Below are 21,689 nucleotides of genomic sequence, written 5' to 3'. Positions count from 1 at the left end.
GGCGGGCCGACTCAAGGCGAGTCGGCGGCGTGCAAGCCCAGTGGGGTTGTAGCGATGCGTGTCTGCGGCGTTTTCTCGGGTTGTCTGGAACCAGCAGCTGGTGCAAGCCCCGCGGAAACTCTCATCTAGAGAGAGTAGGTGGGAATCCGACAACTCCGCATCAGTTATGCCTATATGGGGTTTAGAGCAAATCCTTTTATCTAAGGAAAACAGCTGAGGATTTGAGTATCATGTATGGGCCAGAGTTCAAAGCCAGATTGAAAGCCGTATCCGGAATTGGGAGAGCAGGGTAAATGGACATGCTAGAGGAGTTTTAGAATTGCTTCTGCGGCCATCGGTATTACCGTAGCTCAGGCTAAATTATAAGTAATTTTTCTTTTTCAGGATATGGTAAAAAACAAAACATCCTCAAGAATTCTCCAGTTTCTTATAGTAAAAATGGGCTGTCGTTCCTTTTAAGGCAGGAGATCCACACTGTGTTAACCAGGCTGGTCTCAAGACTTGTCTCAGTGTTACTAGTAGGTAGGACTGTAGGTGTAATGTGAGCTACTAAACCAGCTCTATGTATTAGTACTTACTTGTATTAAGAAACTTGTTAACCAGGACTACACAGGAAAAAAAAAAAAAGAAAAAAAGAGACAAACTTGAGGCAAATTACAGCCGTCAGAAGGGAGAGTAGAGGTTAAGATATTTGCTTGTGTGGAATATGCATAGTGATTAACTCAAACTGGTAATGGTTTTAGATCTAGCCAGCCGGTAACCATGAGTGAATGGATGAAGAAAAGCCCCTTAGAATGGGAAGACTACGTTTATAAAGAAGTCAGAGTGGTAGCCAGTGAGAAGAAGGAGTATAAGGGATGGCTTTTAACTACAGACCCAGTGTCTGCCAAGTGAGTATGCACCTTATTTCTGGAAGTGACAACCCCAGGTACTGCCTGGCTATCCCGTGTTAGAAGACAGGTTATTAAAGGCAGGTCATCTGCACATGAAAGGTGCTGTTTTAACTATGGGTGACTGTAGCGAACTAGACAGCTATAGGAATAGAAAATAGACATTCTCTGGTGGTGCAGGTCTTTAATCCCAGCACTCGGGAGGCAGAGGCAGAGGCAGGCGGATCTCTGGAAGTTCGAGGCCAGCCTGGTCTACAAGAGCTAGTTCCAGGACAGGCTCCAAAGCTACAGAGAAACCCTGTCTTGAAAAACCAAAAAATAAAATAAATAGCTGGGGTTGTAGGTCTGTCCTGGGAGTTTACCGAGCTTCAGAATTATTGTCAGAGATTTGTTCGTAGTATATTAAGCAATGCTGCCGTATTCCTAGTGTGTCCCTTCCTTCTGTCTAGCCTGAGTGGGGTGTGGGTGCGTGTTTGCTAGGAATTGAACCTAGGGTCTCCTACACGGAGATGTGTACTCTACCATCAGTTCTGACCCACTTTCAACTTTCAGGCTCGATGATCTGACTTTGGTTTTAATTTTTAGTTTTTGAAATTTGTTTAAATTCCTTTAATTTTATGCTTTGTTGTTTTCTTTGGTCTACTTTGTGTATTTAAAGTTTATTTAAAACTTTATTTAAAACTGTGTGTATGCCTGCAGGCCAGAAGAGGGCACCAGACCCCATTACAGATGGTTGTGAGCCACCATGTGGTTGCTGGGAATTGAACTCAGGACCTTTGGAAGAGCAGGCAATGCTCTTAACCTCTGAGCCATCTCTCCAGCCCCTCTCTCTCTCTTTTTTTAAAGACAGGATTTCTCTGTATAGCTTTGGAGCTTGTCCTGGAACTAGCTCTTGTAGACCACACTGGCCTTGAACTCACGGATCTCTGTGATCCGTGCTCCGCCTACCTCTGCCTCTCAAGTGCTGGAATTAAAGGCATGTGCCACCACCGCCAGGTACGTACACATTTTCAGGTCTCGTATGTGTGCAGGAAAGCATGGACATAGGTGCATGAGTAGAAGGCCTGAGACTGATGGCCAGTGTCCTCCTCATCCACTCTCCTCCTGTATGTAGAGGCAGGGTTTCTCACTCTGGCTAGTCTAACTGGCCACCTTGCTATAACTTTTTTTTTTTTAATCTTCATTTGGCCTGTCCTGGTGGTGCACTCTCGTACTTGGGAGGCAGAGGCCAGCGGATCCCTGTGAATTCAAGGCCAGTCTGATCTACAAAACAAGTTCCAGGACAGTCAGAGCAACACACAAGAGTCTCACCTCCCCCCTCAAAACAAAAACAAAACAAACAGGGCTGGAGAGATGGCTCAGCACTTAAGAGCACTGCCTGTTCTTCCAAAGATTCTGAGTTCAGTTCAGTTCCCAGCAATCACATGATGGTTCACAACCGTCTGTAGTAAGATCTGGTGCCTTCTTCTGGCCTGCAGGCATACATGCAGATGGAACACTATATACGTAATAAATAAATAAATTTGTAAAAACAAACAAAAAACCGAAAACCTACTTTGTTTGGAAGTAGATAGCAAACCCCAGTACCTTGTAACCGCTAAGCATACACTGCCATTGAACGACATACAGTTCAACCTCCACCCTGACCCGCTCACACTTGAGCTACTCATTATCTGTATCCTTTGTTGATTCACTAGGCAAAACGTTTAGATGCTTAGGATATCAGTGAATGCTTGTGGAATAAGTAAAAGCATTTGGCGGTGAAATGATCAATCTTTACTGGGACAGTCGCTCTTGTTCAGGTGACCTGTTTGGGTTGGTGATGTCCCATAGCTTCTTTATAGTTCTTGAGGTTTTTCTTTTACAAATCTGCTCTGAACTTACTCTTTCTTTAAAGTATTGTCCTCGTGACCTTCCTTGAAGATGGCAGCTTGTCTGTGACTGGAGTTATGGGGCATTCTGTGCAGACTGTGGAAGTCGTGAGTGAAGGGGACCACAGAGTGAGGGAGAAGCTGCTGCGCTTGTTCACATCCGGCGATTGTGAAGGCTACAGCCCCGAGGATCTGGAAAAGCGAAAGAACAGCCTGAAGAAATGGCTGGAGAAGAACCACATCCCTGTCACCGAGCAGGGAGATGCACCGCGGACACTGTGTGTGGCTGGGGTTCTGACTGTCGACCCGCCCTATGCTCCAGAAAATTGCAGCAGCTCCAACGAGATCATTCTGTCCCGCATTCGTGACCTTATTCAAGGGCATCTCGCAGCTTCCCAGTGAGAGGCTGAGCCTGTGAGCAGGCTTACTCCAGACGACTCCACTGTTTGGTTTTGTGTTAATTGCTTCTGTTGTAAGTTGATGATATTATAGGAGTTCAAAAGCACAGTGGGGTGTGTGTGTTAAGTCTTTGTTTAGGTCAAATTGGATGAGTAGACCTGAGTGCTGATTTCCCTGGGAAGTAAAGGCACAGGAAGTGCATCTCGTGCACTGAAATGAAAGCAGGAAAGTAATACTTGTGAGGGGTTTTTCTGTGGCGCGGATAAATGCTCGTTTTGTAAAGCAGGAATGCATTTTGAATAGATATAACAATGTTAAATAGCCGGGCGGTGGTGGCGCACGCCTTTAATCCCAGCACTCGGGAGGCAGAGGCAGGTGGATATCTGCGAGTTTGCGGCCAGCCTGGTCTACAAGAGGACAGGCTCCAAAGCTACAGAGAAACCCTGTCTCAAAAAAAAAAAAAAAAAAACAAAAAAAACCAAAAAAAACCAATGTTAAGTAAATTTATAAATTTCAATATAAGATATTAAAGTAAAAAATCACAGTCTCAGGTCCCTTTGACTAACCAGACCTCTGTGTTATTAAAGTACTGGTCTTTGAGGTTGAAAACAACACAGTATTTGAATTAGAGTAATTTGGTTTGGTTATGGCTTGTGCCCCCTACAGTTCCTGTGATGGGAATTTTTAACTTTAAGAGCTCAGCAGTTAGATGCACTGGCTGTTCCTTGGGTTCAGTTCCCAGCACTCACATGGTTTCTCACAACTGTCTGTAACTCCAGTTCCAGGGACCTAACATACATGTAGGCAAACACTAATGTATATAAAAGGAAATAAACCATTAAAAAAACAGAGAGCTGAGATGCAGTGGGAAATCTTTAGGTCATTGAGAGATGCATTAAAGGATTGTGGGACCTGGTTCCAGACTTCCTGTTTGGTGACATGAGCCCTCCTGCTATAGTGGCATGGTGCACCGCGGAAATAGAAAGCTCTTAAATTAACATGCTCCAAGCCAGGCAGAGGTGACTCACGCCTTTAGTCCCAGCACTCCGGAGGCAGAGGCGGGCAGATCTCTGAGTTCAAGGCCTACAAAGTGAGTTCCGAGACAGCCAGGGCTGTTATACAAAGAAACCCTGTCTCAGAAGAAAAAGAAGAAAAGAAGTTAACGTGCTCCAGCTCTGACTAAATGGAGCTGATGCCGTGTTACTGTCCTATACCTCCAATACTGAGCTAAGTTTCTCTTCAGAAATAGCGCATTGCGTGTATTTGGTTTATTTTAGTGACTCAAAGATGACTGGTATAGGGGATGTTTTGTTTTGCTTTTTGTTTTTATTTTTTCTATGGTATTTATTGAGCTCTACATTTTTCTCTGCTCCCCTCCCCCCTGCAACCCTCCCCCCCTTCAACCCTCCTCCAAGGTCCCCATGCTCCCGATTTACTCAGGAGATCTTGTCTTTTTATACTTCCCATGATTAGATCTATGTAAGTCTCTCTTAGTGTCTGCATTGTTATCTAAATTCTCTGGGATTGTGGTTTGTAGGCTGGCTTTCTTTGCTTTATGTTTAAAAACCACCTATGTGTTAGTACATGTGATAATTGTCTTTCTGTGTCTGGGTTACCTCACTCAAAATAATGTTTTCTAGTGCCATCCATTTTCCTGCAAAATTCAAGCTGTCGTTATTTTTTCTGTTGTATAGTACTCCATTGTGTAAATGTACCACATTTTTCTTATCCATTCTTCGATTGAGGGGCATTTAGGTTGTTCCCAGGTTCTGGCTATGACAAACAAAGCTGCTATGAACATAGTTGAGCACATGTCCTTGTGGCACGATTGAACATAGTTGAGCACATGTCCTTGTGGCACAATTGAGCATCCTTTGGATATAGAACCAAAAGTAGTATTACTGGGTCTTGAGGAAGGTTGTTTCCTCATTTTCTGAGAAATCGCCACACTGACATCCAAAGAGGTTGTACCAGCATTCCCACCAGCAATGCAGGAGTGTTCCCTTTTCCCCACAACCTCTCCAGCATAAGTTGTCATCAGTGTTTTTGATCTTGGCCATTCTTAAAAGGTGTAAGATGGAATCTCAGAGTTGTTTTGATTTGCATTTCTCTGATGACTAAGGGTGTTGAACATTTCCTTAAGTGTCTTGCCATTTTAGATTCCTCTGTTGAGAGTTCTCTGTTTAGGTCTGTATTGGATTATGTGATCTTTTGGTGTCCAATTTCTTGAGTTCTTTGTATATTTTGGAGACCAGACCTCTGTCTGACGTGGGGTTAGTGAAGATCTTTTCCCATTATGTAGGCTGTTGTTTTGTCTTGTTGACCGTGTCCTTTGCTTTACAGAAGCTTCTCAGTTTCGGGAGGTCCCATTTATTAATTGTTTCTCTCAATGACTGTGCTGTTGGGGTTCTATTTAGGAAGTGGTTCCCTGTGCCAATGCGTTCAAGTGTACTTCCCACTTTCTCTTCTTTAAGGTTTAGTGTGACTGGCTTTATGTTGAGGTCTTTGAACCATTTGGACTTGAGAGGTTTTTTTTTTTTATGGTTGAAAGTTTTGGCTATTGGTAAAATATTTTGTTTTTTTTTGAGACAGGATCTCACTATGTAGCTTTGGCTATCCTGGAGCTCACTATGTAGTTCAGGTTGGCCTCAAACTCACAGAGATCCACCCGCCTCTGCCCCCTAAGTGCTGGGATTTAAAGGTGTGGACCACCACATCCTCTCTTTTTTTCTTTCTGAGGAAGAGAAACGATTTATGTTCTATTTATGTGTATTTGGGTGTCTTTGTGGGCACACACCATGTGTGTACATGCATGGAGACCAGAAGAGGGTGTCATATCTAGAGCTGGATCAGGGGATTGTGAGTGGCCCGCTGTGGGTGCAGGGTCCCCTGTAAGTGTAGTATTCTTAACCCAATGAACTGTTCCTGCAGTCCTGAAACTTTTATGAGGCTGGCCTGGAGCTCAGTGAACCTGTTGCCTTGGCTCAGGCATACACCATCACACAGGCAAGATATGTATCTCTAACACACTCCTAGTGGCCTTTTATTTTTTTGTAAATATTTATTTATTATGTATACAATTATCTGTCTGCGGGTCAGAAGAGGGCACAAGACCTCATTACATATGGTTGTTAGCCACCATGTGGTTGCTGGGAATTGAACTCAGGACCTTTGGAAGAGAAGGCAATGCTCTTAACCGCTGAGCCATCTCTCCAGCCTGGCCTTTTATTTTTTAAATTTTTTTTCTGATTAAGGTTTATTAAATAGCCCTGGCTGATTTTGACTCTCCCTTGTCCTCACAATCTGCTTGCCTCAGCCCCCTGAGTGCTGGGATTATAAGTGTGGGCCACCACACCTTGCTTTTCCTCACAGCTTTTAAGTACTGTCTAAAAGCAAAATTCAGTGACCAAAACTCTTTAATTGAGGAAGGAGGAATAGGAAATAACCAACTTGATCATGGAGCTTATTCTGAGCACGCCTTTGGAAGGTAGAAGCTATATAGGAAACTAGCCACAGCATCACTCAGGCGTGGCCTTGGCTTGGAGACAGATTCTGGGGCATTAGTACTGGTTAGATAGATTTGCTGTCAAACTAGTCTATTGGGCACATGCTGTTTCTTGGCAACTGAGTCCTTTGTTTAAACAATCTGCCTACAAATAAAACCTGAGTGCTGGCGAGGGTCAATGATCCTCTCTATTTTGGAAACCGCCTGCTCCTAGTGCCTCAGCTAAGATGCTCCCAGAGAGGTTTGCTCACCTGGTTCTGACCTTTCCTCAAGGCTGTCGATTGCAGTTCCAGGTTCTGAAGAGGCGGTCTCCCAAAGCTGGCTGCATTTCCTGTTGGTTCTGGGTGACAGCCAGGGCTGTCTTTGAACATGACATCAACAATACTTTTAAAAAGCAAAAGACTTGGCGCTGGAGAGATGGCTCAGTGGTTAAGAGCGCATACTGCTCTTCTCGAGGACCTGGGTTTGAGTCCCAGCACCCACAGCTGGCACGCAGTCAGTCTAACTCCAGTTCCATCTAACACTGGCTGTGGGGCAGCTGCACTCTCAGGCACACCCCACACATACACAGAACGTAACATGGGAAATTAAATCCTTAAGGCTTTCTGGCACTCATTCAGCTTTACATTTTTATTTTTTAATTTAAAATTTTTGGGGTTTTTTTGAGACAGGGTTTCATTCTGTAGTTCTGGCTGTTCTGAAACTCACTATGTAGACCAGGCTATCCTTGAACTCAAAAAGATCTGCCTGCCTTTGTCTCCCAAGTGCTGGGATTTTTAAGCCTGGTTTGAATTTTTTGAAAAATTTTTTCAAAAGCAAAGTTTGTAGTCATTTCTTCCCATACAGTGTTTGTCTGATTTCTTAAATATCTCCATTGTTTCTTAAAGACATTATGGCTGAAATAGATTTTTCCCAAAATTAAGTTTTTTAAATTATTGGAGCTGGTCAGGTGACTCAGCAGGTCAGGGCACGAGCCACCAAGGCTTGATGACCTTCGTTCCGCAGGGTGGAAGCAGAGACTCGACTCCTGCAAGCACCCACGCCCTATAAATCTAAAAATAAAATTGTTGAAAAGTTAGAAGCCTTCACAGCCAACTGTTAACTTCAAGGGTATTGATGGAGGTGTGTGGTACTTGGAAGCAGATTGTGGGATGCGAATTCATGCCTAGAACTTGGGAAAATCAGCATATTGGGGGTCAAGTTAAACATATTTAATTGTTTCTACTTCCAATTATAGTTGATTTTATAAAATATTATAACAGAAGATTTTGTTTGCTTGTTTGTTTGATGAAAAACGTCCAGGCTGGGCAGATGGCTAAGTTAGTAACGTGCCTGTCACATAAGTGACAGGACCCAGTTTGGGGAGTCTGGGATCCATGTGTGATGTGGAGACACGAACCTATAACCCCAGTCCTGGGTTGCTGCGTCAGGCGGAACCAAGACTCACTGGCTAGGTGAAATGGCAAATTCCAGGTTTAATGGTAGATCTTGTCTTGAAAATTGATGTGGGGGCAGGAGAGACGGCTCAGCAGTTAAGAGCACTAGCTGCTCTTGCAGAGGACCCACATCAATGGCTTAGAGCTGCCTGTAACTCTCAGAACAAGGGTTCTGATGCCCTTCTCTGGCCTCCTCGACACCTGTGCAACGTGGTACACATTCAAATATTCAGGTATATACATAGCAACGTGGTACACATTCATATATTCAGGTACATACATTGCAAATACATTTTTAAAATATATAAGACGGAAAAGTGGTTGAGGAAGACATCCTGAGTCAACCTCTGACCTCAGAACATGCCTCCGTCATACACATGTGCATGTAGCACATCCCACAAACATGTCACTGAGAAGTGCTGTCCGTGTAGTTTCATCACCCTCATTTAGAGAGTTCCCGACACCCAGAACTGTTAAACAGAGAGACCGTCTCAAACCCCTCACACACAAAACCCTGTTAAGATGGCTCAGCTGGTAAAGGCGCTTGCTTGCTGCTGCACCTGAGTTTCATCCTTGATGGAAGTAGAGAATCAATTCCTGAAAGTTGTCCTTTGACCTCCACAGGTGCATTGTGTTCACACACACACACACACACACACACACACACACACACACACACACACAAAAAATATATATATATATATATATATATATATATATATATAAATAAAATATTTATGAAAAGAGGATGGGTTAAACTTTTCCAGTTTATGGAAATGTTTATGGAACATTCCAGCAAACTACCTCATTTTGCACACCATCGGCATTGTATGAGGTCTCTAATGTTTCCATATCCTTCCCAGAATTTTTTTTTTTTTTGAGACAGGGTTTCTCTGTCGCCTTAGTTGTCCTGGAATTCACTCTGTAGACCAGGCCAACCTTGACTTCTAGAGATCTGCTTGCCTCTGCCTCCTGAGTGCTGGAATTAAAGGCGTGTGTCTGGCCATCCAGCAGCTGTTAACGTGTATCCACAGGTAGAGGTCAGAGGACTATAATGCTTTGTACTTTTCTGTGTACAAGTCTTACACAGCCTTTTCCTTTTCTTTTTTCTTCAGCTAGGGCCTTGGTCTTTCTGTTTTTCAGGCTGGCTTCAAACTTGCAACAATCCTCCTGCCTCAGCCTCCCAAGTACACCATCACTCTGTTAAACAAGCACACCTTATTTCTGATGGAGAGAGGCTTGGGGATCCAACCCAAAGCCTCTTGCAAGCCAAGCAAGCACCCTACCACTGAACTCCATCCCTAGGCCTGAGAGTGGAGAAACAGAATTAGAAACCAGATGCCAGCCAGGGGGTGGTGGCACATGCCTTTAATCCCAGCACTCGGGAGGCAGAGATAGGCAGATCTCTTGTGAGTTCGAAACCAGCCTAGTCTACAAGAGCTAGTTCCAGGACAGGCTCCAAAGCTACAGAGAAACCCTGTCTTGAACCCCCTCCCCCCAAAAAAAGAAACCGGATGTTTTTAGTTCCTTTCTTTTATTTCAATAAATAGGTGTCCAGATTCTTCAGCTACCCTACCCCAGATGCTCTTATGTGGCTATGTTCCAGATTGAATGTATTCATGTAAGCTTTGTATCTGTTCTGTGTCCTTGTTTATCAGAATTTCTAGCATGTTATCCAATCTATAGCACCGGAATAAATACATTGCTTTAAGTGAATTCAGAACAGATGTGGGAGATATAGGACCCAGGGCAGCTTGGTACACACACACACACCTGCCAGCCAAGACAGGAAGGTAGGCAATATCTGGTTCCAAGAAAGACCACAAACTGAGACCACCCATGTTCCACCCAGGAACAGACCATCCAAAGGAAATTCCTAACGTTCCAACTATTGTAAATAGGATCACTTGATGTCCCTTAGCCCAGCACACACCCATTCGCCGGGGCACCTCTAGACAAATGTCTGTCAATCAGGGGTCCTGAACCTTAAAAAATCCCTCTGTTATTATAAAAACCCCACCCCAACTGTGCTCAGGACTCTCTGATCACGCCTATACTTTGGGCACAAAGAGTCTGAGTTCATGAACTTGTGTAAAAATAAAGGCTCTTTGCTTTTACATATGGGACTAGGTCTCTTTGTTGGTGTTGGGGGAACTCCACAGATCTGGGTGTAACAGGAGGTATTTCTGCAGTCCCACTGTGAGTTTTGGGATAGCCCCATAGTATAATTCAGTTATAAACTGGCTTTTCTGTTGACTAGTGAGATTGCGTGCTTCAGTTAATCTATCCTTAGCTATGCTCACCGTAAGAAAAGGTGGTGCAGAGATGGTGTGGAAATACTGGGGGCAGCTGCAGTGGAAGTGCAGAGCTGCGCAGGTGATTTCAGACAGAAGGGCACAGAAGCATCTCCGGTTACCAGTGCTTTGTCCTGATCTGTAATCAGCTAGTTTCCTTCTTACACGCGATAGTCCCTTAGTGCTCATCATGTAGCTTGGCCTCTGAATTGGTATGACATCTGTCTTCCAGAGAGCGCGCCACACCTTGGCAGTCTTATGAATAAACAACCCCCGAAACCAATACTTTTCCAACCGACTTGGGAGAAGCGCTATTGTGCTTAGACAGTAAGGCTCCTGTTTCGGTTTCCATAGTAGACAAAGTCTACTAGATTGGACTTTGTTCAGTGAGCATGAAGGTAAGGTAAGGGTGTGTGTATATTTTAAACACCATAACATGGGCCTAAATATGAGAACTTGAGTTTTGCAGTGCCAATTATTAATATCAGCAATCACATTCAAATCATATCTTCACTTTTTAAAAAAAGATTTGTTTGCCGGGCGGTGGTGGCACACGCCTTTAATCCCAGCACTCGGGAGGCAGAGGCAGGCGGATCTCTGTGAGTTCGAGACCAGCCTGGTCTACAAGAGCTAGTTCCAGGACAGGCTCCAAAAAGCCACAGAGAAACCCTGTCTCGAAAAACCAAAAAAAAAAAAAAAAAAAAAAAAGATTTGTTTGTCTGCATGTGGGTCTATGTGAGAGTGTCAGATCCCCTGGAACTGCAGTTCCAGACAGTTGTGAGCTGCAGTGTGGGTGCTAGGAACTGAGCCCTGGTCCTCTGGACGAGCAGCCAGTGCTCTTAACTGCTGAGTCATTTCTCCAGCCCCAATATCTTCACATTTTTAAAATAAGAGATTTAAAAAAAAGATTAGAACTGGTAGATCATGTCTTTTAATCCCTTTCCCTCCATACCTAGCTTTTTCCTATTTGTATATTTGTATATATTATTTTTTTTGGGCTTTACACTTCTATACCTAGCAATACAATATAAGTTTTTTTTTATTTTTTTAATTTTATTTTTCGAGACATGTTTCTCTGTAGCTTTGGGGGCTGTCCTGGAACTAGCTCTTGTAGACCAGGCTGGCCTTGAACTCACAGAGATCCACCTGCCTCTGCCTCCCGAGCGCTGGGATTAAAGGCATGTGCCATCACAGCTTAGCACAATATAAGGTTTTACTCATATGGCATGTTTATATTTATTTATGTGCAAGAGAATGTGTGTGTGTGTGTGCGCGTGTGCACGTGCCATGTGCATGAATCACATCACATTTGAAGAGGTCAGAGGACAACATAAACAAGTTGATTCCTCATCTATTGTATGGATGTGGGGATCCAGCTCAGGTCAGGTTTGGCAACAAGTTCCTCTACTCGCTGAGCCATCTTGTCTGCCCAATGGCACATGTTTATTAGAGTTGCTTTGGCAAAGGTTTCACGTTTAGTATTCTAAAACATGTTTACCTTTCTAGAGATGTCTATTGGCACAATTCATATTTGAATAATAAGCTATTATACTTAATAAGGGGTTTCTTATCTCATTTTGTTTAAATAGCGTTTTCTTTCCCTTGGCAATACTGACATTTTGGACTGTATAACTTTTTTGTCTGTAAGTTTTGGGAGTCGGTTCCCTCTTTTTACAATGTGGGTTCTGAGACTTGAACTCAAGACTGCAGGCTTGGCAGTGAGTACCCTTACCAGCGAGTCACCTCACCAGTCTCCAAAATGTAGTCTGGGTTTGTTAAAACTTGATCTCAACTGGGGGTAATTTGTCCCCAGGGAACACTTAGTAATGTCCAAAGTCATTGTTGGTTGTCACAGCTGGAAGGAAGAGCTCTTTGCATCTAGTAAAGGACATTGCTCAGCATCCTACAAGGCACAGAATAGCTCCAATAAAATGTGTCAAGCACGATTCCTCCCTGCTCCAACACACACACACACACACACACACACACACACACACACACTAAACAAATAAAAAAAAAGAAACTCCTAGGTTTTTTTCTGGAAAGTGTATTCGGGTGTGTTCCACCACGTCTGGTGTTTAATGTATCTGAAGCCCAAGGACAGAATGAGGAAAATTTATTCGAAATGAGTGAGTTTTTTGAGCTTCTTCAATGCAGAAGGAAGTCGTGCATGGATAATTGCTCTGATATAAATTCATTCAACATGTAAGAAAAACGATCCACTTCCATCATCAGTAAAACCCAGGATGGAGGTAGCAGGGTAGCAGTAAGTGTATTTCTGTATTTTTTTCTCTTAGTTGCTGTAAGACTGCTGGCTCTTGGGGTGGAGCTAAGGATGACCTTGAACTCCTGGTCTTCCTGCCTCTGTCTAAGGCTAGGCTTACAGGACTATACTAGCGTGCCTGATGTAAAGAACAAAACAGAAACAAACAAACACAAAAACCCTCATGGTTTGCTGTGTTCTTAATGAAATCTTTATTTAAATTTAATAGTATTATACCATATTATTTTTGTAGTATATGAGACATCACTTTAAGCCATGTTTCTTATACCTCATTATAGTTTTAAAGGTTGGACAGGTGGGCTGGGCTCCACTCTCCTGCCCTCCTCTGTTTTCAAGCAGTTCCGCTTCCTGGTGACAGAGCATTCAAATATATGAGCCTATGAGCCCGTGGGAGGGCAGTGTGGTGGTGTGAGTAAAAATGGCCCCATAATCTCATATTTTAGATGCGTACTTGGGATGCTGCGGGAGCACCTTCTGCTCCTTCAGCCAATAGCCGCTGAAATAGACTGGGGCGTGGTCTATTTTCTCTTTTAAAAAGAGCAGCAAGCCTTGGTTCCAGCTCTTGGTTCTGGCTCTTGCTCCAGCAATTAGACTCCTTTCCTGACTGTCGGTGTTCTTTAAGTTTCCCCTAAAATAAATACCCCTTTAAATCCAAACTGGTGTGGGATTGTTTCGCACATTACTTGGGAGGGATTGGGAGATGCCTTGTGTCACTAGGGGTGCGTTTTGAGGTTTCCAAAGCCCAAGCCAGGCCCAGGGTCTCTCTTCCTGCTGCCTGCAGGTCTAGACGTAGAGCTCCAGCACCATATCTGCCTGCATGCCTCCAGGCTTCCTGCGGTGACAGTAATGGACTAAGCCTCTGAAACCCTGCAACCCCCCAATTAAATGCTCTCTTTTATAAGAGTTGTCAAGGTCATGGTGGTGTCTCTTCACAGCACATCTGACCAAGAAGAGTCATTCTCTTCCTTCCTTCCTTCCTTCCTTCCTTCCTTCCTTCCTTCCTTCCTTCCTTCCTTCCTTCCTTCCTTCATCTATCTATCTATCTATCTATCTATCTATCTATCTATCTATCTATCTATCTATCTATCTATCTATCTATCTATCTATTGGTTTTTCGAGACAGGGTTTCCCTGTAGTTTCTAGAGCCTGTCCTGGAACTAGCTCTTGTAGACCAGGCTGGCCTCGAACTCAGAGATCTGCCTGCCTCTGCCTCCCGAGTGCTGGAATTAAAGGCGTGCGCCACCACCGCCTGGCTTTTTTTGTTTTTTTGAGACAGGGTTTCTCTGTAGTTTTGGAGCCTGTCCTGGAACTAGTTCTTGTAGACCAGGCTGGCCTCAAACTCGCAGAGATCCGCCTGCCTCTGCCTCCCAAGTGCTGGGGTTTTTATTTATTTATTTTATTTATTTTTTAAAAAATATTTATTTATTATGTATACAATATTCTGTCTGTGTGTATGCCTGCAGGCCAGAAGAGGACACCAGACCTCATTACAGATGGTTGTGAGCAACCATGTGGTTGTCGGGAATTGAACTCAGGACCTTCGGAAGACACTGAGCCATCTCTCCAGCCCAAGTGCTGGGATTAAAGGCACATGTCACCACCGCCCAGCCTGAGTAATTCTTATCAGACCACTTCAAGAACAATGTCCGATATCTTACTGGGTTGGAAATTTAGAAATGTCAAAAGTTCTACCACACAAGTGACCATCTCTGCAGTTTTACATTTTTGTTACTGTTGTTGTTTGAGACAGGTTTTCTCTGTGTAGCCCTGCTGTCCTGGAACTTGCTTTTTAATTTTAGACCAGGTTGGCCTCGAACTCACAGAAATCTGCCTGCTTCTGCCTCCTGAGTCATGGGGTTAAAGATGTGCGTCACCACTGCCCAGCTGCAGTTTGACATTTGTGATACCATAAGAGGGCTTGGAGAGATGGCTCAGTACGTAAAGTGCTTGCCACCCAACGGGAACTTGAGTGTGAATCCCCAGCACTGTAAAAAAGCCAAGCTTGTGGATCTGTCACCTCAATACTGGCTGGATCAGAGTTAGGTAGGCAGATCAGCAGAGATTGATGGCCGGTCAATCTAGACACATTAGTGCGTTTCAATGAGAGACCCTGTGTAATGGTAAAAATAAAACACTGCAGGTTTCCCGAGGGGCTGCAGTAGGCAGCGAGCAGGCCATGAGACCACGCCGCAGGTCTCTGAAGTGGCACACTGCAGGCGGCGGGCAGCGGGCGGCGGGTCCGGAGAGCAGCCAGTCCCAGATAGGGACTGTGCAGTTCCCCGAGTGGCTGCAGCGGGCCACGAGTCCCAGGCAGGGAGCAGCTTGGTGGGTGAGACACCTCGATGGGGCAGTGAGTCCCACGAGGAAAGACAGACGTCTGGCCAGAGACCTCGCTGCAGGTCTCCGAAGGCTGCTGGCTGGATAGTTTGCGGGTTATGGAAGGGAAGAGAAGGGGAGGGGAGGGGAGGGGAGGGGAGGAGGGAGAGAGAGAGAGAGAGAGAGAGAGAGAGAGAGAGAGAGAGAGAGAGAGAGAGAGAGAGAGAGAGAGACACAGAGAGAGAGAGAGACAGAGAGAGACAGAAGGGGGGGGGGAGAAGTGGGTAGAAGGGGGAGCAGAAGCTCCAGAGGGAGATAGAAAAGGGACTCAGGCTGGAAGCTGAAGATCAGCTTGCCTCAGCTGGGGGGGGGGGGGGGGGCATGATTTGTCTCTTAAAGGGACAGAGCAGACCATTACACCCTGTCTTCAAAAACTGGATAGAAAGCAATAGAGAATCCTGACGTTGATCTCTGCCCTCACACCTGCCTCCTCACCAAGTCCCATATCTGCCTGGGTCACACAGTGACCCTGTCTAAAATACAAAACAACAGAAACAAGGACGGGGGGGGGGGGGGGGGGGCCGGTACAGCTCAGCGGTAGCTCACCTGCCTAGCTCGCACAAGGACCAGGATTCATGTCTCAGGCCTGCAAAATAAAACCAGCTTCCCCCAGATGGGGGAGGGGACCAAAGGACATGGAAGGAGCATTGTACCACCCTGGAACAATCTGAAACTGTTGTTGCGAAAGAAAATTCTGTCTGTTTCATCTGGGGCACTCCAGCAGCCCCTGACACAGACTCAGAATCTAGCCTGTGTGAGTTCCTGAGATTTGATCCCAAGCATAGGGGTAGAGGAGGTGGGAGTGAGAGCTAACTTCCAAAAACAATAGCTACTTTTGTATTTTATTAATAGGCTAAATTTCTTAAGGAGTTTCTCCCCTTGAATGCGGAGAGAAATAAGCTCCAGGATTTATGATTAATTTCAGCACACTTTAAGAAAGAAAAGCAGCGTCTGCCTGGCAGGGAAGTGGGGGTGTGTTCAAGTAACAGCAGTATGAGCAGAGCCATTATTCATGGGGCGACTGGGTGACACCCACAAGATACCTCCAGATTGTCATCTCCTTTAGATCTTGCAATTAAGAGAACATATCACCTCAGAGTGCTGCATACTCGGTGTGTGTGTTTGTGTGTGCCTGTGCACCAGAAATAGATCTTAGGTGTCTCCCTTCCTTGTTCTTCGCCTTACATTTTTTTCAATCCATTTACTTATCTATGACTTAGTGCATGTGCCCCACAGCTTGCACATGGATGTTGGAGGACAGGTCCTCTCCTCCCGCTTTGTGGATCCTGGACATCACACTCAGGTCAGCAGTCATGGTAATAAGCTTCTTTACTACTGACTGTCTTGCTAGCCTCCACCTTTTTTAAAATTTTTTTTTTTTATTGATTTTATTGAGCTCTACATTTTTCTCTGTTCCCCTCTGTTCCTCTCCCCTCCACTTCTACCCTCTCCCATGGCCCCCATGCTCCCAATTTATTCAGGAGATCTTGTCTTTTTCTATTTCCCATGTAGATTAGAACCACGTATGTCTCTCTTAGGGTCTACCTTATTTATTTATTTTGAGACAGAGTCTCTCACCAAACCTGGAGCTCACCAGTTTGGCAAGCTGGCTTGCCAGCACCCAGCAGTGGGACAGACACACACTACCATGCCACCGTGCCTGGTTTCCTAGATGGGGCTGGGGATCTGAACCCAGGTCCTCAAGCAGCAAGCCTGTCACTGGCAGCCATCCCTCCAGCCCCCAAACACTATCGTTTTGTGCTGTAATTTTACAAAGTACTTTTTCAAGATCGTATTTTATGACATTTTAGGAACATGTTTAAACTGTTGCCTAGAAAAGAGCTGACATTTACCGTATGACTCAGATTTACATGCTGTACTTAGATGTATTATTCAAGTTAAACTACTCAGATATATAAAGACAGGGAAAAGATTAAAATTTGTTACATGCCAGGGAGCCAGTTACAATACAGAGATAAGGAACTTGAGGAGGAAAGCAGATGTGTTACCTTCTCAGTGTGGGATTTGTTGCCTCCATCCTTCCATTTCTCATCAATAAAAACCACCTAATGAGCCTGTATTATACACGGCCCTGACGTATGGGACTCCAGAAGGGAGAGGCGCTGTCATGCAATGACTCCATCTACAGAGTGCTCAGCCGAGCTTGCTTACCAAGGCCGTCTCAGACTAAACACAAAGCCTTCCTGCAAACTAGTTATGGAGGAAGTACTTGATTTCTCTAGCTAGGCTGCAGGAAAACATTTAAAGGAGCCATTTACCAGTCTCTCCATAAACTCACAGTAAGTGCTGGCTGTCTAGCTTAGAAATCAAATTTTACCTAAAAATACAGTACTACATTCTTACTGTTAAGTGCAAAGAAGTATTCATGTCATAATTCCAGGGTAAATTTTTATTACATTTTTGTTTTGTTTTGTTTTAAGATAGGGTTTCTCTGTGTAGTCTCGGCTGTCCCGGAACTTACTTCGTAGACCAGGCTGGCCTCAAACTCAGCGCCACATGCCTCTGCCTTCCAAGTGCTGGGATTAAAGACTTGTGCCGCCACTGCCCGGCGAGGCAGAGTTTTTAAAGAGCTATATGTATTTATTTATGTATGTGCACACGTGCCGTCTGCGGCAGTCAGAAGACAGCCTGAGGGGTCAATGCTAGCCTTCCCTATGTGAGTCTTGGGAATAGAACTCATATTGTCAGGCTTGGCCCCTGAGCTTTCTTGCCAGCCTGGGCTGGGGATTTCCTTCTCTTAAAAAAAAAATGGGGCCGGGCGGTGGTGGCGCACGCCTTTAATCCCAGCACTCGGGAGGCAGAGGCAGGCGGATCTCTGAGTTCGAGACCAGCCTGGTCTACAAGAGCTAGATCCAGGACAGGCTCTAGAAACTACAGGGAAACCCTGTCTCGAAAAAAAAAAATGGGGCTGGAGAGATGGCTCAGTGGTTAGAAGCATTGCCTGCTCTTCCAAAGGTCCTGAGTTCAATTCCCAGCAACCACATGGTGGCTCATAACCATCTATAATGAGACCTGGTGCCCTCTTCTGGCCTGTAGACATACAGACAGACAGAATATTGTATACATAATAAATAAATAATAAATAAATAAATACATATTTTAAAAAAATGAAACCAAATAGAACACCCGATTATCAATCCACACATCTTTGAACACCTGATCTTTGATAAAGAAGCAAAACATATCATCAAATGGAAAAAAGAAAGCATATTTAACAAGTGGTGCTGGCATAACTGGATATCAACATGTAGAAAAATGAAAGTAGACCCATATCTATCACCATGCACAAAACTCAAGTCCAAATGGATCAAAGACCTCAACATAAAGCCAGTCACACTGAACCTTATAGAAGAGAAAGTGGCAAGTACACTTGAACGCATTGGCACAGGGAACCACTTCCTAAATAAACCCCAGCCGCACAGACACTGAGAGAAACAATTAATAAATGGGATCTCCTGAAACTGAAAAGCTTCTGTAAAGCAAAGGACACGGTCAACAAAACAAAACAACAGCCTACAGAATGGGAAAAGATCTTCACTAACCCCACATCAGACAGAGGGCTGATCTCCAAAATATACAAAGAACTCAAGAAATTGGACACCAAAAGATCACATAATCCAATAAAAAAAATGGAGTACAGGCCTAAACAGAGAACTCTCAACAGAGGAATCTAAAATGGCTGAAAGACACTTAAGGAAATGTTCAACATCCTTAGTCATCAGAGAAATGCAAATCAAAACAACTCTGAGATTCCATCTTATATCTGTAAGAATGGCCAAGATCAAAAACTCTGATGACAACTTATGCTGGAGAGGTTGTGGGGAAAAGGGAACACTTCTGCATCGCTGGTGGGAATGCAAGCTGGTACAACCCCTTTGGATGTCAGTGTGGCGATTTCTCAGAAAATTAGGAAACAACCTTCCTTAAGACCCAGTAATACCACTTTTGGGTCTACATCCAAAGGATGCTCAATCATGCCACAAGGACATGTGCTTAACTATGATCATAGCAGCCTTGTTTGTCATAGCCAGAACCTGGAAACAACCTAAATGCCCTCAATTGAAGAATGGATAAGGAAAATGTGATACATTTACACAATGGAGTACTACACAGCAGGAAAAAATAACGACAGCTTGAATTTTGCAGGAAAATGGATGGCACTAGAAAACATTATTTTGAGTGCGGTAACCCAGACACAGAAAGACAATTATTACATGTACTCACTCATAGGTGGTTTTTAAACATAAAACAAAGAAAGCCAGCCTACAAACCACAATCCCAGAGAATTTAGACAACAATGTGGACACTAAGAGAGACTTACATAGATCTAATCATGGGAAGTAGAAAGTATAAAAAGACAAGATCTCCGGAATAATTGGAAACATGGGGACCTTGGGGGAAGGTTGAAGGGGAGAGAGGAGAGGTAGGGAAGGGAGCAGAGAAAAATGTATAGCTCAATAAGTATCAATAAAAAAGTTTATTTATTTTGGTGTTTTGTCTGCGTATGTGTCTGTGCACCATGTGCATGTGGTGCCCTCAGGGGCCAGAGAGAGCATCGGATCCCCTGGAACTGCTATACAGGCCCTAGGAGTTGAACTCAGGTCCTCTGGAAGAGCACCCATTGCTTTAACCATGGAGCACTCTCTCCAACCCAGGGGATTTTTTTTACTCTTCTTTTTTTGGGGGAGGTGTCAAGACAAGGTTTCTCTGTGTACCCCTGGCTGTCCTGGAACTCACTCTGTAGACCAGGCTAGCCTTGCCTCCTAAGCGGTGGTAACAAAGGTGTATGCCATCACTGCGGGGCTGGGTTTTTTCTTGTTTAATGCTTTAAGTCAAGGTTTCCCAACCATTTTCACATTCAGACACAGTTCCAGGATGACAGTATTTATGGATATGTGCTTGGAAGCGGTCAGGCTTCTGGAGAAGTTTTCAGTGCCCTAGGTGTGATACCTCCACTTGGACCTGCTGTGGCGAACCTGTGTTAAAAGCTGCAGGTCTAGAACCTGTGTTAAAAGCTGCAGGTCTACTTAGGACAGAGTTCTCACCAATGCAGCAGGAGCTTTGCTGTAGCACCAAGAGACAAAATTTGTTAAAAACAAAATCAAACAAACAAAAAGCCCTCTTACTTGGGCTGCAGAGATGGCTCAATCAAGAGTACACACTGCAGGCCGGGTGGTGGTGGTGCACGGCTTTAATCCCAACACTTCAGAGGCAGAGGCAGGCGGATCTCTGAGATGGAGGCCAGTCTGGTCTACAGATAGAGTTCAATGACAGCCAGAGCTACACAGAGAAACCCTGTGCCAAAAACTAGAACCAAAATAAACAAAGGGTGCATAGAGCTTCTGCAGAGGACCCAGGTTCAGCACCACCTCCATGTTGGATATAACTGCAGCTCCAGGGATCCAGTGCTTTGGCCTCTGAGGGCATCTGCACGCTCGTGTATAATATACCTTCCCCTACGCTTAATTAAAAACAGATCTTTTAAAAAGTCATTTGGAGAAATAACAGTCCTCTATTTCTTCTAAGGGGCCTAGCTCCATTCATTCTGAAATGAGAGCTTAGTTTCAGCAGCAAATCAGAACCTGAATACTGTGGGTGCTTTAGAGACTAAAACATATTTGCTTAGTTTAAGCTCTTTAAATGTATTAATTTGGGGCAGCCTAGAGTTTCTAAAGTCTTAAATACATTTTTCACTGCGATGTCTGGTGTGAGGAGGCTAGAGCCACCTGACTCAGGATTTGGGAACTGAACTCAGGTCATCTGGAAGAGCAGCCAGTGCTCTTACTGCTGAGACATCTTCTGTCCACAGGAAAGATCCACCCCCACCCCCATTCTCTGAATAGCTTTGGAGCCTGTCCTGAAAATTGCTCTGTAGACCAAGACCAGGCTGGCCTCAAACTCATAGAGATCCACCTGTCTGTGCCTCCTGGGTGCTGGGATTAAAGGTGTGCCACCACTGTCCAGCTGGAGTAAAGATTCTTAAATGTAACTTAGAGAATGGAAACAGGTTTGTTCTGCTTTTAACAGGGGTGTTGTGGAGGAGGCCAGCTTGCATTTTAGTACCCTCACAGAACTAAGTAACTTGCTTTTCTGTGAGTTTATTTCTGTCTCTCTCGTTTTTTTTTGTTTTGTTTTGTTTTGTTTTGTTTTTGTTTTTCAAGACAGGGTTTCTCTGTGTAATAGCCTTAGCTGTCCTGGAACTAGCTCTTGTGGACCAGGCTGGCCTTGAACTCACAGAGGTCCGCCTGCCTCTGCCTCCCAAGTGCTGGGATTAAAGGAGTGTGCTACCACTGCCCGGCTTTTTTCTCCTTTTTTAAAAAATGATTTTATTTTTTTTTCTATGTGCATTGGTGTTTTATCCGCATGTGTGTCTGTGTGGGGGTGTCAGATTCCTGGAACTGGAGTCACAGACAGGTGTGAGCTGCCATGTGGGTGCTGAGAATTGAACCCGGTCCTTCTGGCAGAGTAGCCAGTGCTCTTAATCACTGAGCGAGCCATTTCTTCAGCCTGATTTTTCTCTTTTCAAGACAGGATTTTGCTTCTTTTTAAAAAGCTGATCTTTTATGAATAAGAATGCAATGCATCGCCAATGAATTTGCTCCACAGCCAAGTC

At 44.4% G+C, this 21,689-nt stretch overlaps 1 protein-coding gene across 2 annotated transcripts; it reads left to right on the top strand.

The window, feature by feature from the left end:
* Gemin6 (gem nuclear organelle associated protein 6) lies at positions 1–3,266 on the top strand. 2 transcript variants are annotated; one of them, XM_038319932.2, is made up of 3 exons: positions 1–138; positions 744–890; positions 2,788–3,266. In XM_038319932.2, exons 2-3 carry the CDS (start codon positions 763–765, stop codon positions 3,161–3,163), a joined length of 504 nt encoding a protein of 167 aa, XP_038175860.1. In that variant the 5' UTR covers positions 1–138; positions 744–762; the 3' UTR covers positions 3,164–3,266. The 2 variants fall into 2 exon arrangements, with proteins under 2 accessions (XP_038175860.1, XP_038175861.1); XM_038319933.2 differs by having other exon boundaries at positions 5–134.
* The last annotated feature ends 18,423 nt before the right edge of the window (positions 3,267–21,689 follow it).

This window comes from Arvicola amphibius, chromosome 2, assembly GCF_903992535.2.
Source record: "Arvicola amphibius chromosome 2, mArvAmp1.2, whole genome shotgun sequence".
Lineage (NCBI taxonomy): Eukaryota > Metazoa > Chordata > Mammalia > Rodentia > Cricetidae > Arvicola > Arvicola amphibius.
This window is presented reverse-complemented; position numbering and strand designations above follow the sequence as displayed.

What these genes read in the sequence shown, in the direction of transcription:
- Gemin6 (XM_038319932.2), top strand. Translation starts at nt 763, where the DNA reads ATGAGTGAATGGATGAAGAAAAGCCCCTTAGAATGGGAAGACTACGTT. An exon ending in ACAGACCCAGTGTCTGCCAA is followed by an intron (nt 891 to 2,787) that starts GTGAGTATGCAC and finishes CTTTCTTTAAAG; the next exon opens with TATTGTCCTCGTGACCTTCC.